Source organism: Staurois parvus, unplaced genomic scaffold, assembly GCF_062004578.1.
Source record: "Staurois parvus isolate SC_StPar_1 unplaced genomic scaffold, SC_StPar_1.0 ptg000519l, whole genome shotgun sequence".
Lineage (NCBI taxonomy): Eukaryota > Metazoa > Chordata > Amphibia > Anura > Ranidae > Staurois > Staurois parvus.
Window position 1 is genome coordinate 917,079 of NW_028318315.1, and position 18,371 is coordinate 935,449.

At 46.7% G+C, this 18,371-nt stretch overlaps 1 protein-coding gene across 1 annotated transcript in view; it reads left to right on the forward strand.

The window, feature by feature from the left end:
* Nucleotides 1–39: 39 nt before the first annotated feature.
* Nucleotides 40–18,371, forward strand: part of LOC149451819 (uncharacterized) — a 118,998-nt gene continuing 100,666 nt past the window's right edge. Inside the window, 4 exon segments of the mRNA XM_089690136.1 lie at nt 40–159; nt 276–373; nt 452–2,033; nt 2,093–2,853. Coding sequence (XP_089546262.1) covers nt 75–159; nt 276–373; nt 452–2,033; nt 2,093–2,853 — 2,526 coding nt within the window. The 5' untranslated portion in view covers nt 40–74.

The window sequence follows — 18,371 nt, forward strand, 5'->3', positions numbered from 1 at the left end:
TGTCTGGATGGTGACTGTATCATTGTGTGTGTCAGGTTCCTATAAGGTGTCAGGGTGTCACTGTCTATTTCTCCATGGAGGAGTGGGAGTATTTAGAAGGACACAAGGATCTCTACAAGGACGTCATGATGGACAATCAGCCGCCCCTCACATCACCGGGTAAGAGGAGACTTTATTGTAAAGGAGAGAGCAGTACGGAGGATCCACCTAGATCCCCCATCATCTGATAAACACATAGAAACAATGGATTCAGTCAGTGTGTGTGTTTCCTACAGATGGATCCAGTCATGGGAACCCACCAGAGAGATGTCCCTCTCCTCTACATTCCCGGGAATCCACACAGAAAGATCACAACTATTCACAGCGTGTTCAGGTAGAAGAATAACAATTATTGGTAGTTATAATTTATATATACGGTTTGTTTAAATTAATTTTATTATTCTATTTTCAGAGTGGAAACCTCAGTGATTATAATATTGTAATTAAAGAAGAATTTCAAGAGGAGGACATTATGATGGAGTCATCCAGTAAGAAGCCAAATTCCTGCCCTGAATGTGGGAAATGTTTTGCAGAGAAATCACTACTTGTTATACATCAGAAATCTCACATGTGGGAGAAACCATATTCCTGCCCTAAGTGCAACAAAGGTTTTTCAAGGAAATCAGACCTTTCTAAACATCAGAGATTGCACAGTGGTGATAAGCCGTATTCATGCCCTGAATGTGAGAAATCTTTTCGATTGAAATCATTGCTTGATAGTCATCAGAGATCTCACACGAGGGAGAAACCATATTCCTGCCGTGAATGTGGGAAATGTTTTGCACGGAAATCATTACTTGTTATACATCAGAGATCTCACACAGGGGAGAAACCGTATTCCTGCCCTGTGTGTGGGAAATGTTTTGCAGGGAAATCACTGCTTGCTACACATCAGATATCTCACACGGGGGAGAAACCATATTCCTGCACTGAGTGCGACAAGTGTTTTTCAAGGAAATCAGACCTTTCTAAACATCAGAGATTGCACAGTGGTGATAAGCCGTATGCCTGCCCTGAATGTGGGATATCGTTTAGATTGAAATCACTGCTTGCTAGTCATCAGAGATCTCACATGGGCGAGAGACCATATTCCTGCCCTGAATGTGGGAATCGTTTTGCACGGAAATCATTACTTGTTCTACATTATAGATCTCACACGGGGGAGAAACCATATTCCTGCCCTGAGTGCGGCAAACGTTTTTCAAGGAAATCAGACCTTGATATACATCACAGACTGCACATTGGGTATAAGCCACATTCGTGTCCTGAATGTGGGAGATGTTATACAAGGAAATCATTACTTGCCAAACATCAGAGATCTCACACAGGAGAGAAGCCGTTTTCATGTCCTGAGTGTGGAAAATGCTTTTCACGCAAATCAGACCTTGTTATACATCAGAGATCTCACACGGGGGAGAAGCCTTATTCCTGCCCAGAGTGCGGAAAGTGTTTTTCACAAAAATCAGTCCTCGTTGTTCATCAGAGATCCCACACAGGGGAGAAGCCATATTCTTGTCCCGAGTGCAAAAATAGTTTTTCACTGTTGTCCTCTTATTACTTACATCAGAAGATGCACACAGGCCAGCAGCCGTATTCCTGCTCCGAATGCAGAAAAGGTTTTTCAAGAAAGTCAGCCCTTGTTATACATCAGAGATCTCACACAGGGGAGAAGCCGTATTCCTGCCTCGAGTGCGGGAAATGTTTTACACAGAAATCATACCTTGAAAGACATCAGAGATCTCACACTGGGGAGAATCTGTACTTCTGCCCAGAGTGCAAGAAAGGTTTTATACGAAACTCAGACCTTGAAAGACATAAAAAATGTCACACTGGAGAGAAGCCGTATTCCTGCCCCGAGTGTCAGAAATGTTTCTCACAAAAAACAGACCTTGTAAGACATGAGAGATTGCACACTGGGGAGAAGCCGTATTTCTGCCCTCAGTGTGGCAAATGTTTTGCACATAAATCAAACCTTGTTAGACATCAGAAATCTCACTGATGGGTGTAGGAAGTGGAACATCCCTGATATCAGAAATCTTACGGATGGTTGTAGGAAGTGGAACATCCCTGACATCAGAAATCTTACGGATGGTTGTAGGAAGTGGAACATCCCTGACATCAGAACTCTTACGGATGGGTGTAGGAAGTGGAACATCCCTGACATTAGAAATCTTACGGATGGTTGTAGGAAGTGGAAAATCCCTGACATCGGAAATCTTACTGATGGTTGTAGGAAGTGGAACATCCCTGACATCGAAAATCTTACTGATGGGTGTAGGAAGTCGAACATCCCTGACATCGGAAATCTTACTGATGGGTGTAGGAAGTCGAACATCCCTGACATCGGAAATCTTACGGATGGTTGTAGGAAGTGGAACATCCCTGACATTAGAAATCTTACGGATGGGTGTAGGAAGTGGAACATCCCTGACATCAGAAATCTTACGGATGGTTGTAGGAAGTGGAACATCCCTGACATCGGAACTCTTACGGATGGTTGTAAGAAGTGGAACATCCCTGACATCGGAACTCTTACGGATGGTTGTAGGAAGTGGAACATCCCTGACATCGGAAATCTTACTGATGGTTGTAGGAAGTGGAACATCCCTGACATCGGAAATCTTACTGATGGGTGTAGGAAGTGGAACATCCCTGACATCGGAAATCTTACTGATGGGTGTAGGAAGTGGAACATCCCTGACATCGGAAATCTTACTGATGGGTGTAGGAAGTCGAACATCCCTGACATCGGAAATCTTACGGATGGTTGTAGGAAGTGGAACATCCCTGACATTAGAAATCTTACGGATGGTTGTAGGAAGTGGAACATCCCTGACATCAGAAATCTTACTGATGGGTGTAGGAAGTGGAACATCCCTGACATCAGAAATCTTACTGATGGGTGTAGGAAGTGGAACATCCCTGACATCAGAAATCTTATGGATGGTTGTAGGAAGTGGAACATCCCTGACATCAGAAATCTCACTGATGGGTGTAGGAAGTGGAACATCCCTGACATCAGAAATCTTACGGATGTGTCAGGAATGGACTCAGCACTGGTGGTGGGACTCACCTGCCGTGTGGGCTGCAGTACCAGGGCTGACCAGCGGGTGCTCTCAGCAGCCAGAAGCTCACTCCTGCAATCAGCCAAACCTGGGGCTGATTGCAGAAGGTGTATTTAAGGCATGACCAGGCCTGTGATCAGGGCCTTGGTGTATGTTTTCCCATGAGCCCCTGTAGCTGGTATCCTGTGTTCCTGCTTCGTTGCTGACCCTGCTTGATCCTGACCTCTGCTGACCGTCTCCTGTTGAACCCCTGGCTTGCCTGACCATCCTTCTGCCTGATCCCCTGTACCACGCTGCCCGTGAGTTACTGAACCCAGCTTGTGACCCTGACCATTCTCTGCCTGCTCCTTTGGTACCTTGCTGCCCGCACGTTGCTGACCTGGCCCGTCTGACCACGCTAACTACTCTGCCATCCATCCATACTGCACGGATCCAGCGGTCCCTGCTCATACCTTCTGCCTCTTCACATCAGGCTTTCTACCTGCACATACCTCTGGCGGATCCCTCTACCACTAGCAGGTGTACTCAGGGGCCGCGACCTGGTTCCTGTCTGCTCCAAGTCCATCCCCACCATCAGGGGCCCTGGTGAATAAGCAGACTGGGACTTAGACTCCGCACCCTGGGGAATCCCGTCCTGAGGACCGCTAGAGGTACCACCAAACGGTCATTACAGAACCCTACGGCCGCCCTGACCATTCCACCTCTCCAGCCCTGACTACGCCTGTGTTCCTGCACGTACTAAGATTAGTGGAAGGTTGGTTTGTTCACTGTGAGTTATATATCTGGGTGGCTAATCATAATTATATTGTACCTGAAGTCTGCGTTTCCCTGTGTCAGTCCACACCTTTCTGGTCATTCCTAGATTCCTGACAGGATGGATGTAGGAAGTTGAACATCCCTGACATCAGAAATCTTACGGATGGGTGTAGGAAGTCAAACATCCCTGACATCAGAAATCTTACGGATGGGTGTAGGAAGTTGAACATCCCTGACATCAGAAATCTTACGGATGGATGTAGGAAGTGGAACATCCCTGACATCAGAAATCTTACGGATGGATGTAGGAAGTGGAACATCCCTGACATCAGAAATCTTACGGATGGATGTAGGAAGTGGAACATCCCTGACATCAGAAATCTTACGGATGGTTGTAGGAAATCAAACATCCCTGACATCAGAAATCTTACGGATGGATGTAGGAAGTGGAACATCCCTGAGTTCAGGTTCGCTCCTAAGTTCTGAACTATAATCCAAACCCAGCTGAGGTCAAAGAAAGCAAAAACGTTAAAATTAATTCAGTCCATTTTTAAGGCTAATAGGCAAGATATTTTCAAAGGGCATGGGGAGCTGAGAACTGTCCTGGGGGATATCTAGATGTATACCAGACAGCTACATACCAGTCAGCCTAACATCAATAGAATGTAAGGTATTTAAAGCACTGAGTGTTTTTTGTGAGTTGGTGGGGGTTGTTCCATGTTGATCTACAAAGCTGGACAATGTGATTGATGAATTATTAACGTTGTTGTTTTTTTTTTTAAGAACTTTCCAAAGGTGTATGTGTGCTTATGTAGCAAAGTGCCCCTTTACCCACCTTCCTCAGTGGCATGAACACAACCCTCAACCTGTATTACCCACAATCATACTTCTGGGCTCCTATCATCCCATGGACTCCTGGGAAAGCCCAGGGTTGGGGGGGAATTGCAGCTTATTTCAACCTCCTGGGGCTCATTAGGACCATTCCTGATGTAGCAGCTGTGACTGGGCTAAGTAGCTGCGACCAGGTACAGGGTTCCCCTATGTCAGAATCAGTGAGTGGGCCACTGAAGGACATAAGAGCACAGCACTAACATGAGGTGGATATTGTCCAGATGGATTCACCAATACAGCCATTCCAGTAGGGTGTCATTGCTCACAGCTGCCTGGACTGCATTACCAGAGACTTCTGCAGCCATATCTATGTGGAGCCTGCTGGGGGGGTTTCAGTTCTCAATTATCTGAGCTATCCTCTGCGGCCAGTCCCCTGACACTTCGAAAGCAAATGTAAGAATTGTTGCTGGTTGTTAGGATATGAAATTCTGGTATACGGCATCAGCAGGAGTGACCAGATCAGTGTAGCAGCACTTAAAAATTTTACTAAACCCACAACAGCAAAATCAGTCTGTATATGCAGTAAAGCATGCTTGTTATACTCACTGTGGAACCTAAGGGGTTAATCCTCTGTATTGTGTAAAAAGGCTGTTTGATCCTGTCTTCCTTGATCCTCCCCATATTCTACTGTTCCCAATCCATCTGTTGATAGTACAGAGCTCTAGGAGTCATTGTGCACATGCTCAGTTTAGTGTGTATTGCTATGGGGAAGTTCACACCATAGAAATGGAGTTGTTTCTGTATGTGCATTTTTGACGCATTATGGTGCATTTTTTATGCACTTTTAATGTGTTCCAGTTAATTTTTTCTCCTTTCTTTTTCTTCAACTTAAGGACATGTGCGTTCTGGTGTGTACTTGACACGTTTTACTGCATTGGTGTGAACTATGCCACTGTAAACCATGGACTGCAGGTGGTGTGGACTGGCCCAGAGATTTTCTTTTTTTTTTCTTTGGGAGGGTGCATGTGATCAGCACAGGGCCAATCAGCACTGTACAGACAGAGGGTCAGGGGTTATGCAGCCCATAGGACAGTCAGAGCAAAATGAAAACTCCTCCTACAAGCTTTAACCAGTGCTCATCTGGACACTGATAGAAGTTACAAGACTGCTATATACTGCTGATGAGAAAAGGTGTTTATCAGTGTATATTTACTAAAATAATTGCATTTCCATGTTCTGTGTACTGTGGGAGAACAGATATAGTGAATGCAGGGTCCGGGGAGACTAGATATAGTGAATGCAGGTTTCAGGGAGACCAGGTATAGTGAATGCAGGGTCCGGGGAGACTAGATATAGTGAATGCAGGTTTCAGGGAGACCAGATCTAGTGAATGCAGGGTCCGCGGAGACCAGATATAGTGAATGCAGGGTCTGGGGAGACCAGGTATAGTGAATGCAGGGTCTGGGGAGACTAGATATAGTGAATGCAGGTTTCAGGGAGACCAGATATAGTGAATGCAGGGTCCGGGGAGAGCGGATATAGTGAATACAGGTTCCGGGGAGACTAGATATAGTGAATGCAGGATCCGGGGAGGCTAGATATAGTGAATGCAGGATCTGGGGAGACTAGATGTAGTGAATGTAGGTTTCAGGGAGACCAGATATAGTGAATGCAGGGTTTGGGGTTTAGTAACACTTTAATGAAAGTGAAACTAAACTGTGTATGAATAAAGTATTATTTATTAATAATGAAGCAAGAACCCATCCGACACTTGACAGCAGATTGTCTACCAGTGGAGTCAGAAAGGACCGCTATCAGTAGCATCATGTTGGTCAGCAGGTAAAGGATCAGCAGAGTCAAGCTGGGTAGCAAAGGATCAGTAGAGCCAGATTGGACAGCAAGCAAAGGATCAATGGCATCAGACTGGGCTGCAGGAGAGCTATCAGCAGACTCAGGCTGGGGGTCTGGAACATGGGTATGGTGCATAATGGCTTTAGGCGGTGGTTGAGGACCCTGCTTGGCTGAGTGAGTCAGTCAGTCAGTTCCAGGCATGGATGGAACTTCCTAAAAAAGGTTTGAACAGAGAATTGTTGCTTTAGAGAAAAGTTGGCGTACTGAGAGTCCCAAATATGCAATGGTGGTGGTCAGGGGCAGTCTGGCCTACAGTTAATACCGGTACAGGGTAAACTGAGGTGGCTGGTACAGAGATAGGCAGCTGGCACAGACTTGACAGGAAATATTGATGCTGACAAGACTGGAGCAACTAGCACAGAAACTGTTAGGACTGCAACAGATGGCACCAGGCAAGGCTCTTCTGGTACTGGGACAGGCTAGACTGGAACTGCTGGCATGGACGTAGTCCGAACTTGAGCTGTTGGCATGAAGGTAGGCTGAACAGCTGTTGACGTAGGTGTGGCTCGTGGACGAATAGTATAGTTTGGGAAGTTTTGTTTCTTGATTGATTTAGATACTGTTCTGCGAGTGGTTACAGGATGCTGACCAGATTGTCCTGCCGGTGGGGAAGTAGTGACAGTATTGAGAAGCAGAGAGGAAAAGGTAGTAGTGAAGGTATCTGAGGGGTTCTTGTAGGTAATAGAGTTGTAGAGGGAGCGCTCAATGGGTTAAATACAGGAAAGATGCTGTGAGGTGGAACGGAGTGTGCATATTGATATCCCTATGTGCATTCCAACCTGCTACAAGACAGATATTGGGACACTGATAACCAGTGTATTGAGTACTGGAGCCACTCCAGGCAAACCCAGAAGCGAGCAGACAACTGGACAGTGGTACTGAAGCAGCTGAAATGCTGGGACTGGGTGATAGGGCACTGCTGCCATTAATTTGTTGCTGCTAGCAGACTGAGCACAGAGACTGGTCATATAACTAGCAGCATTATTCATTTCATGCAGACTTTGCTGGTACTGCACTTATGTGCACCACCATAAAGACTGGCCCCAACACTAGCTGGATGAAGAACTAGGACATAGGACTGCTCACTCAGATAACTGCTTCACAAGAACCTTGCCTGTTGTCTTTAGGTAGTCTTAACGTTCACCACTGCAATTCATATACAGTGCACTCTAAAGGGGTTATAGCCTACAGGTTATAAAGAATTGTAGTATTGAGCCCCATTGCTGTTACTGTTTTCCAATGCCATTGCTTTTTGCTGATCTTGTGAATTACCAGGTCTACTTTAATCCAGCCCTATAATCTAAGCCTAGATTATAGACTAACTTTATTGGCTAGTGAACTGTGATTGTCCTAATTCTCTACTTGCTCATTTATGTATATACTGCTATTTACTTCTACCCATGACAATATATTAAATTCCTTTACCACTAACCAATCTGGTGTTTACTTTCTGAAACTGAACCATAGTTGTGTATAGGATATTTATATTTGTGTTCCCTCTAGTATTGCAGTATCCATTTGCTTAACCTGGTGTATCAGAGGGGCTGAGGTTGTGCACAGAGTCAAGGCAAAAGAACAGATCGCCCAATCTACCGAGCTGTTCCTGTAGGGGTAGCAGATAGCCTCAGTGTTGTGTTAGGTACAGAGTGCTGGTATCCAGCAACAGCAGGGGAGACCAGATCAGTGTAGCTGCACTTAATTGAAACCAGACTATGATTAAAGTATAATTTATTATTAATGAAGCCCATCCGAAACCAGCAAACAGAATACAAGACACAAGTGAATTATAATAAAGTATGTACAATGAAAGGAAAAAGACAGATATGCAGGCCAAGACAGGGGATGCACGGAACCACCAGGGAGAAAGCTCAGGAAGGGGACCAGAACTGGGATCAGGAACAAGGAGGGCCCAATATGCGGTAGCAGGGTACAGGATGCTAGTACTGGCACAGGAACAGGATTACGGTTGGGAGCGGGATCAAGGTCAGGAGCAGAGCATTAATAACCAGGTATGTGGCACAAAGGCAAAACCCTGAGGCACTGAGGGAAGCTGGAGGAGGGTTTATATACCTTTCCAGCAGCCAGCATTAGGTGGAGACTGATTACAGCTGAACACTGGAACTAAACACTTCAGCTCTGGAAACCACGGTGCCACCAGCAGGTGATCCATGTCCTAACACTGGTACTCCTGTTACCCAGTTTAATTGCTATCTCTTTATACCCCTCAGTTTAATGTTGGTTATATGTTTCTGTCATGCATACAATCAGTAAAGGTCAATTGAACATCACTGTGTGGCTGGTCATTTGCTGATACGATATACAACACTTAGTTTCTACAAACAGGATCTAACATGTCAGACAGCAGTGACAGCAATGGTGCAATGGAAGAGCTCTATGGTAATCCCCAACAGGGGAACAGGCAGCTGACCACACCTGTCCCCTCCTTCTTTGGTTCTGGATGGATGGGTTTTTGCCCCAGCTGCTGCCTGGGTTTGCAGATCCAGATCAGGATCTCGACAATTGGATCAGAAGACTGAAGAATCGGATCCAATCATATGGGATTCCTCCCAATCAACAGGCAAAGCTGACTATTACAACCCTGCACCCTTTGTGGGTGAGGGGCTTTCACACGAACAGACCAATGGGGTCCACCTGTCCGTTTTTCAGGTGGACCCGACTGGTCCATCCATAGACTTCTATGGACCGACGTCGATGGACAGTAGTCTGCTGACACCCGCCAGCATCTGATCTGGTCCTGTACACCAAAAACAGACGGATGGGGATCCGTTCCTCATGCGTCCAGCGGATCGGATTGGATGACAATCGGGTGGAAACGGACAGGCGGTCCTTTTTCTATCCGACGGTTCCATTGAAATCAGCGGGATGTGTCCTCTGCAGCAGCAAAGTGGACAGAGACCTGTCATCCACCTGCGCAGCCTTAATATAATAATAAAGTGCAAATAAATACACTCAGTCCCACAATATTAATCCATGTTCAGTCATGTTGACCAATAATGCAGCTCCTCATCAGTCATAATAAGTGATGATCCCGATGACGCATCAAAAGAAAAAATGGCAACTGCACCTGACTATCCAATTCTGATGGACTCCACGTCACATCTGAGCCATCACAGACTGTGAGCCATTAATAGGTGATAATTGCATGCTTCCCCTGCACACAGGCTTAGCACAGACATAGAAGGGTAGACAGACGAGGAGGTAGTAGATAGGATTGTGCTTCATAGAGGGGTTTTGTCTCTTCCAGAGACTGGCTCCCTTTTCCTTCCTCCTGACCTATTGTGTGCAGCATCTCGGGAAAGGTCCAAGCTGGAGCCACTGTTCAGACACTGCCAAGGCCACTCTCTTTAAAGAACAGTCTAGAGCAGCAATGGGCAAACTACGGCCCGGCGGACCTTTTAATCCGGCCCGCGGAGCTATGAGGATCTGTCCCCCTCGACGTATCTGCGCATGTGCCGGAGATCGCCGATCGGCTGCTAATGCCTGAAACTGGCACATGCGCAGTATCGAGGGGGACAGATCCTCATAGGAGACAGATTTTCATGCTACACCGGAACTGCGTGGGAACACGGCGAGAGGAACGCGTGGAGCAAAGGTAAGTGAATTGACACAGGGGGGACTTGGGGACTTAATATGGGGGATGAATTACTATATGGGGGATGAATTACTATAGGGGGGGATGAATTACTATATGGGGGATGAATTACTATGGGGGACTTGGGGACTTAATATGGGGGATGAATTACTACAGGGGGGATGAATTACTATATGGGGGATGAATTACTATATGGGGGATTAATTACTATGGGGGATGAATTACTATATGGGGGATGAATTACTATATGGGGGGATTAATTACTATGGGGGATGAATTACTATATGGGAGATTAATTACTATGGGGGATGAATTACTATATGGGGGATGAATTACTATGGGGGATGAATTACTATATGGGGGATGAATTACTATGGGGGATGAATTACTATGGGGGATGAATTACTATATGGGGGATGAATTACTATATGGGGGATGAATTACTATGGGGGATGAATTACTATATGGGGGATGAATTACTATGGGGGATGAATTACTATATGGGGGATGAATTACTATATGGGGGATGAATTACTATGGGGGATGAATTACTATATGGGGGATGAATTACTATATGGGGGATGAATTACTATATGGGGGATGAATTACTATGGGGGATGAATTACTATATGGGGGATGAATTACTATGGGGGATGAATTACTATGGGGAATGAATTACTATATGGGGGATTAATTACTATGCTTACTATGGGGGAATATTACTATACTTACTATGGATGACACATACACATCATTCATCTACTCTTGGTCCGGCCCCTGGGTCCAATATATGAACCCATTGCGGCCCTCAAGTCAAAAAGTTTGCCCACCCCTGGTCTAGAGCCAGACACATGCACATAAAGATAGCTTAAGGGTCCCCATCTTTATGTAATTGATGTCACTAGATAGGGCAGCAACAGTTGCCCAAGGGGGTCTAGTATCGAATTTGTTTTTGTTGAGTGGGCTTCCAACTAAATGTCTATACCAAACCCTCATGTTTGATAAGGATCTGGTATGGAATTTGGGTAGACTCCACTACCAAACCTTCATGTTTGATAAGGATCTGGTATGGAATTTGGGTAGACTCCACTACCAAACCCTCATGTTTGATAAGGATCTGGTATGGAATTTGGGTAGACTCCACTACCAAACCCTCATGTTTGATAAGGATCTGATATGGAATTTGGGTAGACTCCACTACCAAACCCTCATGTTTGGTAAGGATCTGGTATGGAATTTGGGTAGGCTCCACTACCAAACCCTCATGTTTGATAAGGATCGGGTATGGAATTTGGGTAGACTCCACTACCAAACCCTCATGTTTGATAAGGATCCGGTACACTCCACTGTTTGTTTTTTTGCATGGTGTTCTACAAACCCCATCAAGGAAAAGGCTTAAAATCGATTTTTTTATTGTTGGAGGGGCTGCATGGTGTTTTTGTTTTGTTTGTCACTTTTGTTATAGGATGTACACAATTCAAAGTGACATTTTTGAAAGAAATAAATACATTTGCAAGTAATGATAGTTCCCTGTAAACAGTACTTTAAAAAAATAAATTGTTTTGCATTAGCACATGTCCCTGAGGGCACTCGCCAGCTTGCTATGCCCTTTGGTTTTGGAGGGGTCTTTATTCTGCTGTTTACAAAGAGAGAAAACCGGCAAGGAAATTTCATTCAACGTCAATTTTTTTTATTTCTAAAATGTCACTTTTGCTTCTTTTTCTTGTGTACATCTTACAGGTGCACCACTTCACAAGCAGGCTTAGGGCATCCCTTAAATATGCTATTTATATTAATGTTATATTTTTATTATTTAACTTTAATCATATTCAAAAGAGCTGTTTCCCACTAATATATATTACACACAGTATATATATTAGGGAAAATTGTATTCCATACTTAGTTAATTTTCCTTTCCTGGACCCTCCCCATGTTAGCCTATCATTGGTCAGCTCTGCCCTATCTGGCCCCTCCAGGATAACCTCTTCCCTAGCCTATAAGAGTGTCTGTCTCCCCTCACTCAGCGTTCAACATACTGCTCCTTGCGACGGAGACTGAGTGGGAATCCCCAGCTGACATGGGGAGGATCCAGGAAAGGAAAATTATGGTAAGTATGGAATACAATTTTCCCTATTCCTGGAGCTCCCTATGTCAGCCTTGGGATGTACCAAGCAATGCTAAAAGGAACAAAGGGAGGGGAAAAAAACAAGACACAAACAAACTGAATGCTGCGTGTAAACCCCTAAACACTGACAGCCACTGCAATGACTGTAGATAAAAAAAAGACTGCGCTGAAGGAAAAGCCTTACTCATTCTGTGGTGGCAAATAAATGCATTTGCCATGCTCCAGCTTGCTGACTTGCAAACTGCCTTTTCTGGCACTTTAGCATATGCTGCCCACGAAATTGAAATGCTTCTCGTTGAATTTGCTCTCACTTCCAAAGATGGTGGCAAGCCTAGGACTTTGTAGACAATATGAATGGTCTTGACAATCCATGAAGACATGACTTTGAGTAGTACCGTGAAGCCCTTCCTTAGACCTTGGTGGCAGGTATAAAGAATATCTCATTCACGGGTGTCCTCCATGCATTTCATGGAGGATATACTGAGAATGAATGAACCAGATCTAACGTCTTCCACTCATCCTCTGACCCATCTTCCAGGATAGGTGAAAGTATGGACTCCCAACTTATATTGAATAAAGTTGACATTTTTTGGAAGAAATTTGGAACCTGTCTCAGAATGACTCTGTCTTGCAGGATCCAGCAGTATGGCTCTCTAGCTAAAAAGGCATACATGTCAGATGCTCTCCTTGTGCAATTGCCATCAAGAAATATGTCCTCAGAGCCACATGGAATAAGGAACACAAAGTTATCAGGTAAAATGGTGGTGCCAGCAAGAAACATTGAAACCAAGTGACAAATTTCCACTAGTGATCTAATCTTCACTGCTGGCTTCAGAAAATGAATGACCTAAGGGTTTATAGTTCCATCTTTTACTTGCCATGGCTGAGAGGACTGAAACTTGAATTTGCAACTAATTACTGTATAACCAAGGGCCACTTTTAAACTGTTTTGCAGGAATTTAAGAACATTAGATACCGAGGGAATTGAAGCATTCCAATTTTTGCCAGAAAGAGTCACAAAAGAAAGGATTTCCATACCCAATGGAAAGTCAAAATAGTTGACTTTTTCCTAGCTTGCAACAAGGTGTCAACTATGCCCTTTGACAGCTCCAGATGTCTTAAAGACCACCTCTCAACTTCCAAGCTATTCCTTTCTGACTTGTGGGGTTCAGATGGAACACCCCATTCTGAACAAGGAGATCCAAACAAACTGGGAGTGGAATTGGTTGTTCTAGCCTTATGCTCTATACAAGGGGAAACCAAGTTTGGCTCGGCCAGGGCTATTATTGCTCCCACTTTGTGTTGTATGTGCAGGAGAACCGTTAGAATTAGAGGGATTGGAGGAAAGATGTGCACTAGGCAATACCTCCATGGTCTGGAAAGGACATCTTGGCTCAAGGTTTGCTGGTCCCGAATTAGGAGAAATAGAGGGAAACTGGAAGTTTATTGCTGACACCATCAGATTCACGTTTGGTTGCGCCCAGTCTTTTTCTACAACAATTTTGAATCAAGGCCCCATACGCTATGATCTACCAAACTCTTACTCTGGTCCACCTTAATGTTCTCTGTTCCTGAAAGGTATGAAGAAAGGGTAAATTCCCTTTTGCTCAAAGGAAGATTTGACAGGCTATTCTTAGGAGAGGCAAGCTTCTGGTGCCTGCTTGACAGGACAAGCAAGCCACTGTAGTCCAATTTTCTGAAAGCACCTGCACCACTTTTCCATGTAACAGATACTGGAACGCTAGCAGAGTGAATCAGGGAAGCTACTAACTCTGCCTCTGTCTCTTCTAATGATCTTGAACCTGGTGACCAAAGCTGTGGACTCCCCCAATCCACCAGCCTGGTTCTGGAAGCTCGAGAGGGACACTGCCCTTCCGATTACGCAAAACCATCTATCGGGTTAATAAATGGGCTATCGAACCTGGTATGAGGATCTTCCAGTTCAATAAATGATGATCCCACTAGTGAAGGAAACTGAATTGAAACTTCCTTCCTCAGCATCTGATCCAAGGAACAACTGAGATGGTGGATAACAGAAGGCTTAGTTACTGCATGTATTCTCTTGCCAATAAGCAAGGCTTGCTCATTACTTCCCTCATCCAAGACTGGATCTTTTGGACTTTCTTCTAGGGCAGCGGTTCTCAACCTGGGGGTCGCGACCCCTTTGGGGGTCGAACGACCATTTCCCAGGGGTCGCCTAAGACCATCGGAAAACACATATTTCCGATGGTCTTAGGAACCGAGACACCGCTGCTGTCTCCGGCGATGTGTGGGCGGGATTATACGCTGCTCATGTCACCTGGCCACACCTCCGGGATCGCTCAGCAGCTCCGCCTCCTCACCGCTGATTGGCCACCGGAACTGTAGCTCAGGAGAGGCACACAGGCGGCCAATCACCGGCGAGGAGGTGGAGCTTGGAGAGGAGGAGCCGAGCGGCAGCGCGCGTACATCAAAGAAGACCGAGGGAGCTGCCGGAGCGAGTGAAGAGGAGAGCGGCCAGAGAAGGAAGACAGCTGACATGTAAGTGAGAGAGCGAGCCCAGGCTGGAGCAGGGGTCAGCAAAGTAAGTATCATTGGTGTCAGTGGGAGGAATAGTGCCCCATCATTTGTGTCACTAATACCAACGATGGGGCACTATTCCTCCCCCCACTGACACCAACGATGGGGCACTATTCCTCCCCCCACTGACACCAACGATGGGGCACTATTCCTCCCCCCACTGACACCAACGGTGGGGCACTATTCCTCCCCCAACTGACACCAATGATGGGGCACTATTCCTCCCCCCACTGACACCAACGATGTGGCACTATTCCTCCCCCCACTGACACCAACGATGTGGCACTATTCCTCCCCCCACTGACACCAACGATGGGGCACTATTCCTCCCCCCACTGACACCAACGATGGGGCACTATTCCTCCCCCCACTGACACCAACGATGGGGCACTATTCCTCCCCCCACTGACACCAACGATGGGGCACTATTCCTCCCCCCACTGACACCAACGATGGGGCACTATTCCTCCCCCCACTGACACCAACGATGGGGCACTATTTCCCCCCCCGACCCCAATGATGGGGCACTATTCTCCCCTCCACCACACTGACATCAATGATGGGGCACTATTCCTCCCACTGACACCAATGATGGGGCACTATTCCTCCCCCCACTGACACCAACGATGGGACACTATTTCCCCCCCCCCCTGACCCCAATGATGGGGCACTATTCTCCCCTCCACCACACTGACATCAATGATGGGGCACTATTCCTCCCACTGACACCAATGATGTGGCACTATTCCTCCCACTGACACCAGTGATGGGGCACTACTCCCACTGACACCAGTGATGGGGCACTACTCCCCCCACTGACACCAGTGATGGGGCACTATTCCTCCCACTGACACCAATGATGGGGCACTACTCCCCCCACTGACACCAATGATGGGGCACTACTCCCCCCACTGACACCAATGATGGGGCACTATTCCTCCCACTGACACCAATGATGTGGCACTATTCCTCCCACTGACACCAGTGATGGAGCACTACTCCTCCCACTGACACCAGTGATGGGGCACTACTCCCCCCACTGACACCAGTGATGGAGCACTACTCCCCCCACTGACACCAATGATGGGGCACTACTCCCCCCACTGACACCAATGATGGGGCACTACTCCTCCCACTGACACCAATGATGGGGCACTATTCCTCCCACTGACAACAATGATGGGGCACTATTCCTCCCACTGACTCCAACGATGGGGCACTATTCCTCCCACTGATACCAACGATGGGGCACTATTCGTCCCACTGACACCAACGATGGGGCACTATTCCTCCCACTGACACCAACGATGGGGCACTATTCCTCCCACTGACACCAACGATGGGGCACTATTCCTCCCACTGACACCAACGATGGGGCACTAATCTTCCCACTGACACCAACGATGGGGCACTATTCCTCCCACTGACACCAACGATGGGGCACTATTCCTCCCACTGACACCAACGATGGGGCACTATTGCTCCCACTGACACCAGTGATGGGGCACTATTCCTCCCACTGACACCAGTGATGGGGCACTATTCATCCCACTGACATCAGTGATGGGGCACTATTCCTCCCACTGATACCAACGATGGGGCACTATGCATCCCACTGACATCAGTGATGGGGCACTATTCCTCCCACTGACACCAGTGATGGGGCACTATTCCTCCCACTGACACCAGTGATGGGGCACTATTCATCCCACTGACATCAGTGATGGGGCACTATTCCTCCCACTGATACCAACGATGGGGCACTATTCCTCCCACTGATACCAATGATGGGGCACTATTCATCCCACTGACATCAGTGATGGGGCACTATTCCTCCCACTGATACCAACAATGGGGCACTATTCATCCCACTGACATCAGTGATGGGGCACTACTCCTTCCACTGACACCAATGACATGGCACTACTCCTCCCACTGCAAAATTACAGTTATGAAGTAGCAATGAAAATAATTTTATGGTTGGGGGTCACCACAACATGAGGAACTGTATTAAGGGGTCGCGGCATTAGAAAGGTTGAGAACCACTGTTCTAGGGGAGAAAGATGTAGCAGGAACTGCGTTGATTACAGTTGACTCTTTTGATGGTTGATTATCCATCCAAAGCATTTGAGTGTGTTACAGGTTAGAGACATGTGATTCATTAGAACACTCCTTGACAGGGCCAACAGAAGGATATCATTGAGGTATTAAAATATCTGAAGACCCCTGAGTTTCAGAACAGCTGTGGTGGCTGACAGCAGCCTTGTGAAGGTTCTTGGAGTGGTGCAAAGCCCGAATTATTATTATTCAGTATTTATATAGTGCTAAAAGGTTTGCTCAGTGCCGTACATTATAGTGGAGGACAGAACATGAGACAATACAGTAACAAAACAAAACATGAGGGGTTCAAGGGCCCTGCTCTTTCGAGCTTACAATCTAGGAGGGAGGGGATAGTGGTACAGGAGGAAGTGGCTGTGGGGTATGGAGTGGTAGGAGGAGTGGAGATCGGCTGTTAGGTGAGGGCGGGGTAGGCTTCCCTAGAGAGATGGGTTTTCAGGGTGCGCCTAAAGGTGAGGAGGGTAGGTGACAGTCTGATGGATTGGGGTAGTGAGTTCCAGAGGATGGGGGAAGTCCTGGAGAAGTCCTGCAGTCAGGCATGGGAGGTGGAGACCAGGGAGCTAGAAAGTCGGCGGTCTTGTGAGGAACGAAGATTACGGGTAGGGTGGTATTTGGGTATCAGGTCGGTGAGGTAGTTTGGGGCAGCATTATGAATAGCTTTGTTTGTCTGTGTTAGTAGTTTGAATTTAATGCGTTGGGCAATCGGGAGCCAGTGGAGGGATTGGCAGAGGGGGGTGGCGGATACGGAGCGGTTGGTAAGGTGGATGAGTCTGGCCGCTGAGTTCAAGATAGACTGAAGCGGGGATAGTCTGCGATGAGGTAGGCTGGTGAGAAGGGAGTTGCAGTAGTCCAGACGTGAGATAAGGGAGTGAATGAGTTGTTTAGTGTCTGGGGTTAGGAACGAATGTATTTTGGAGATGTTGCAGAGGTGGAGCTTGCACGAGTTTTCCAATGATTGGACATGGGGTTGGAAGGACAGGTCTGAGTCTAGAGTGACACCTAGGACTTTGGCTTGCGGGGTGGGACTGATGGTGATGTTGTTGGTCATGATGGAGAGGGGGGGGCACGGGCTGGGGGGAAAATCAGGAGCTCAGTTTTGGAAAGGTTCAATTTGAGGAAATGGAGCGACATCCAGTCTGATATGTCGTTCAGTAGGTGGGTGATACAGGCAGAGACTGAAGGGGTGAGGCGAGGGGTGGAGAGGTAAAATTGAGTGTCATCAGCGTAGAGGTGATATTTGAAGCCGCGGGAGTGTATCAGTTTGCCGAGGGAGGAGGTGTAGATGTAGAAGAGAAGGGGCCCGAGGACAGAGCCTTGGGGATCCCCAACAGAGAGAGGGAGAAAGGGGGAGGTG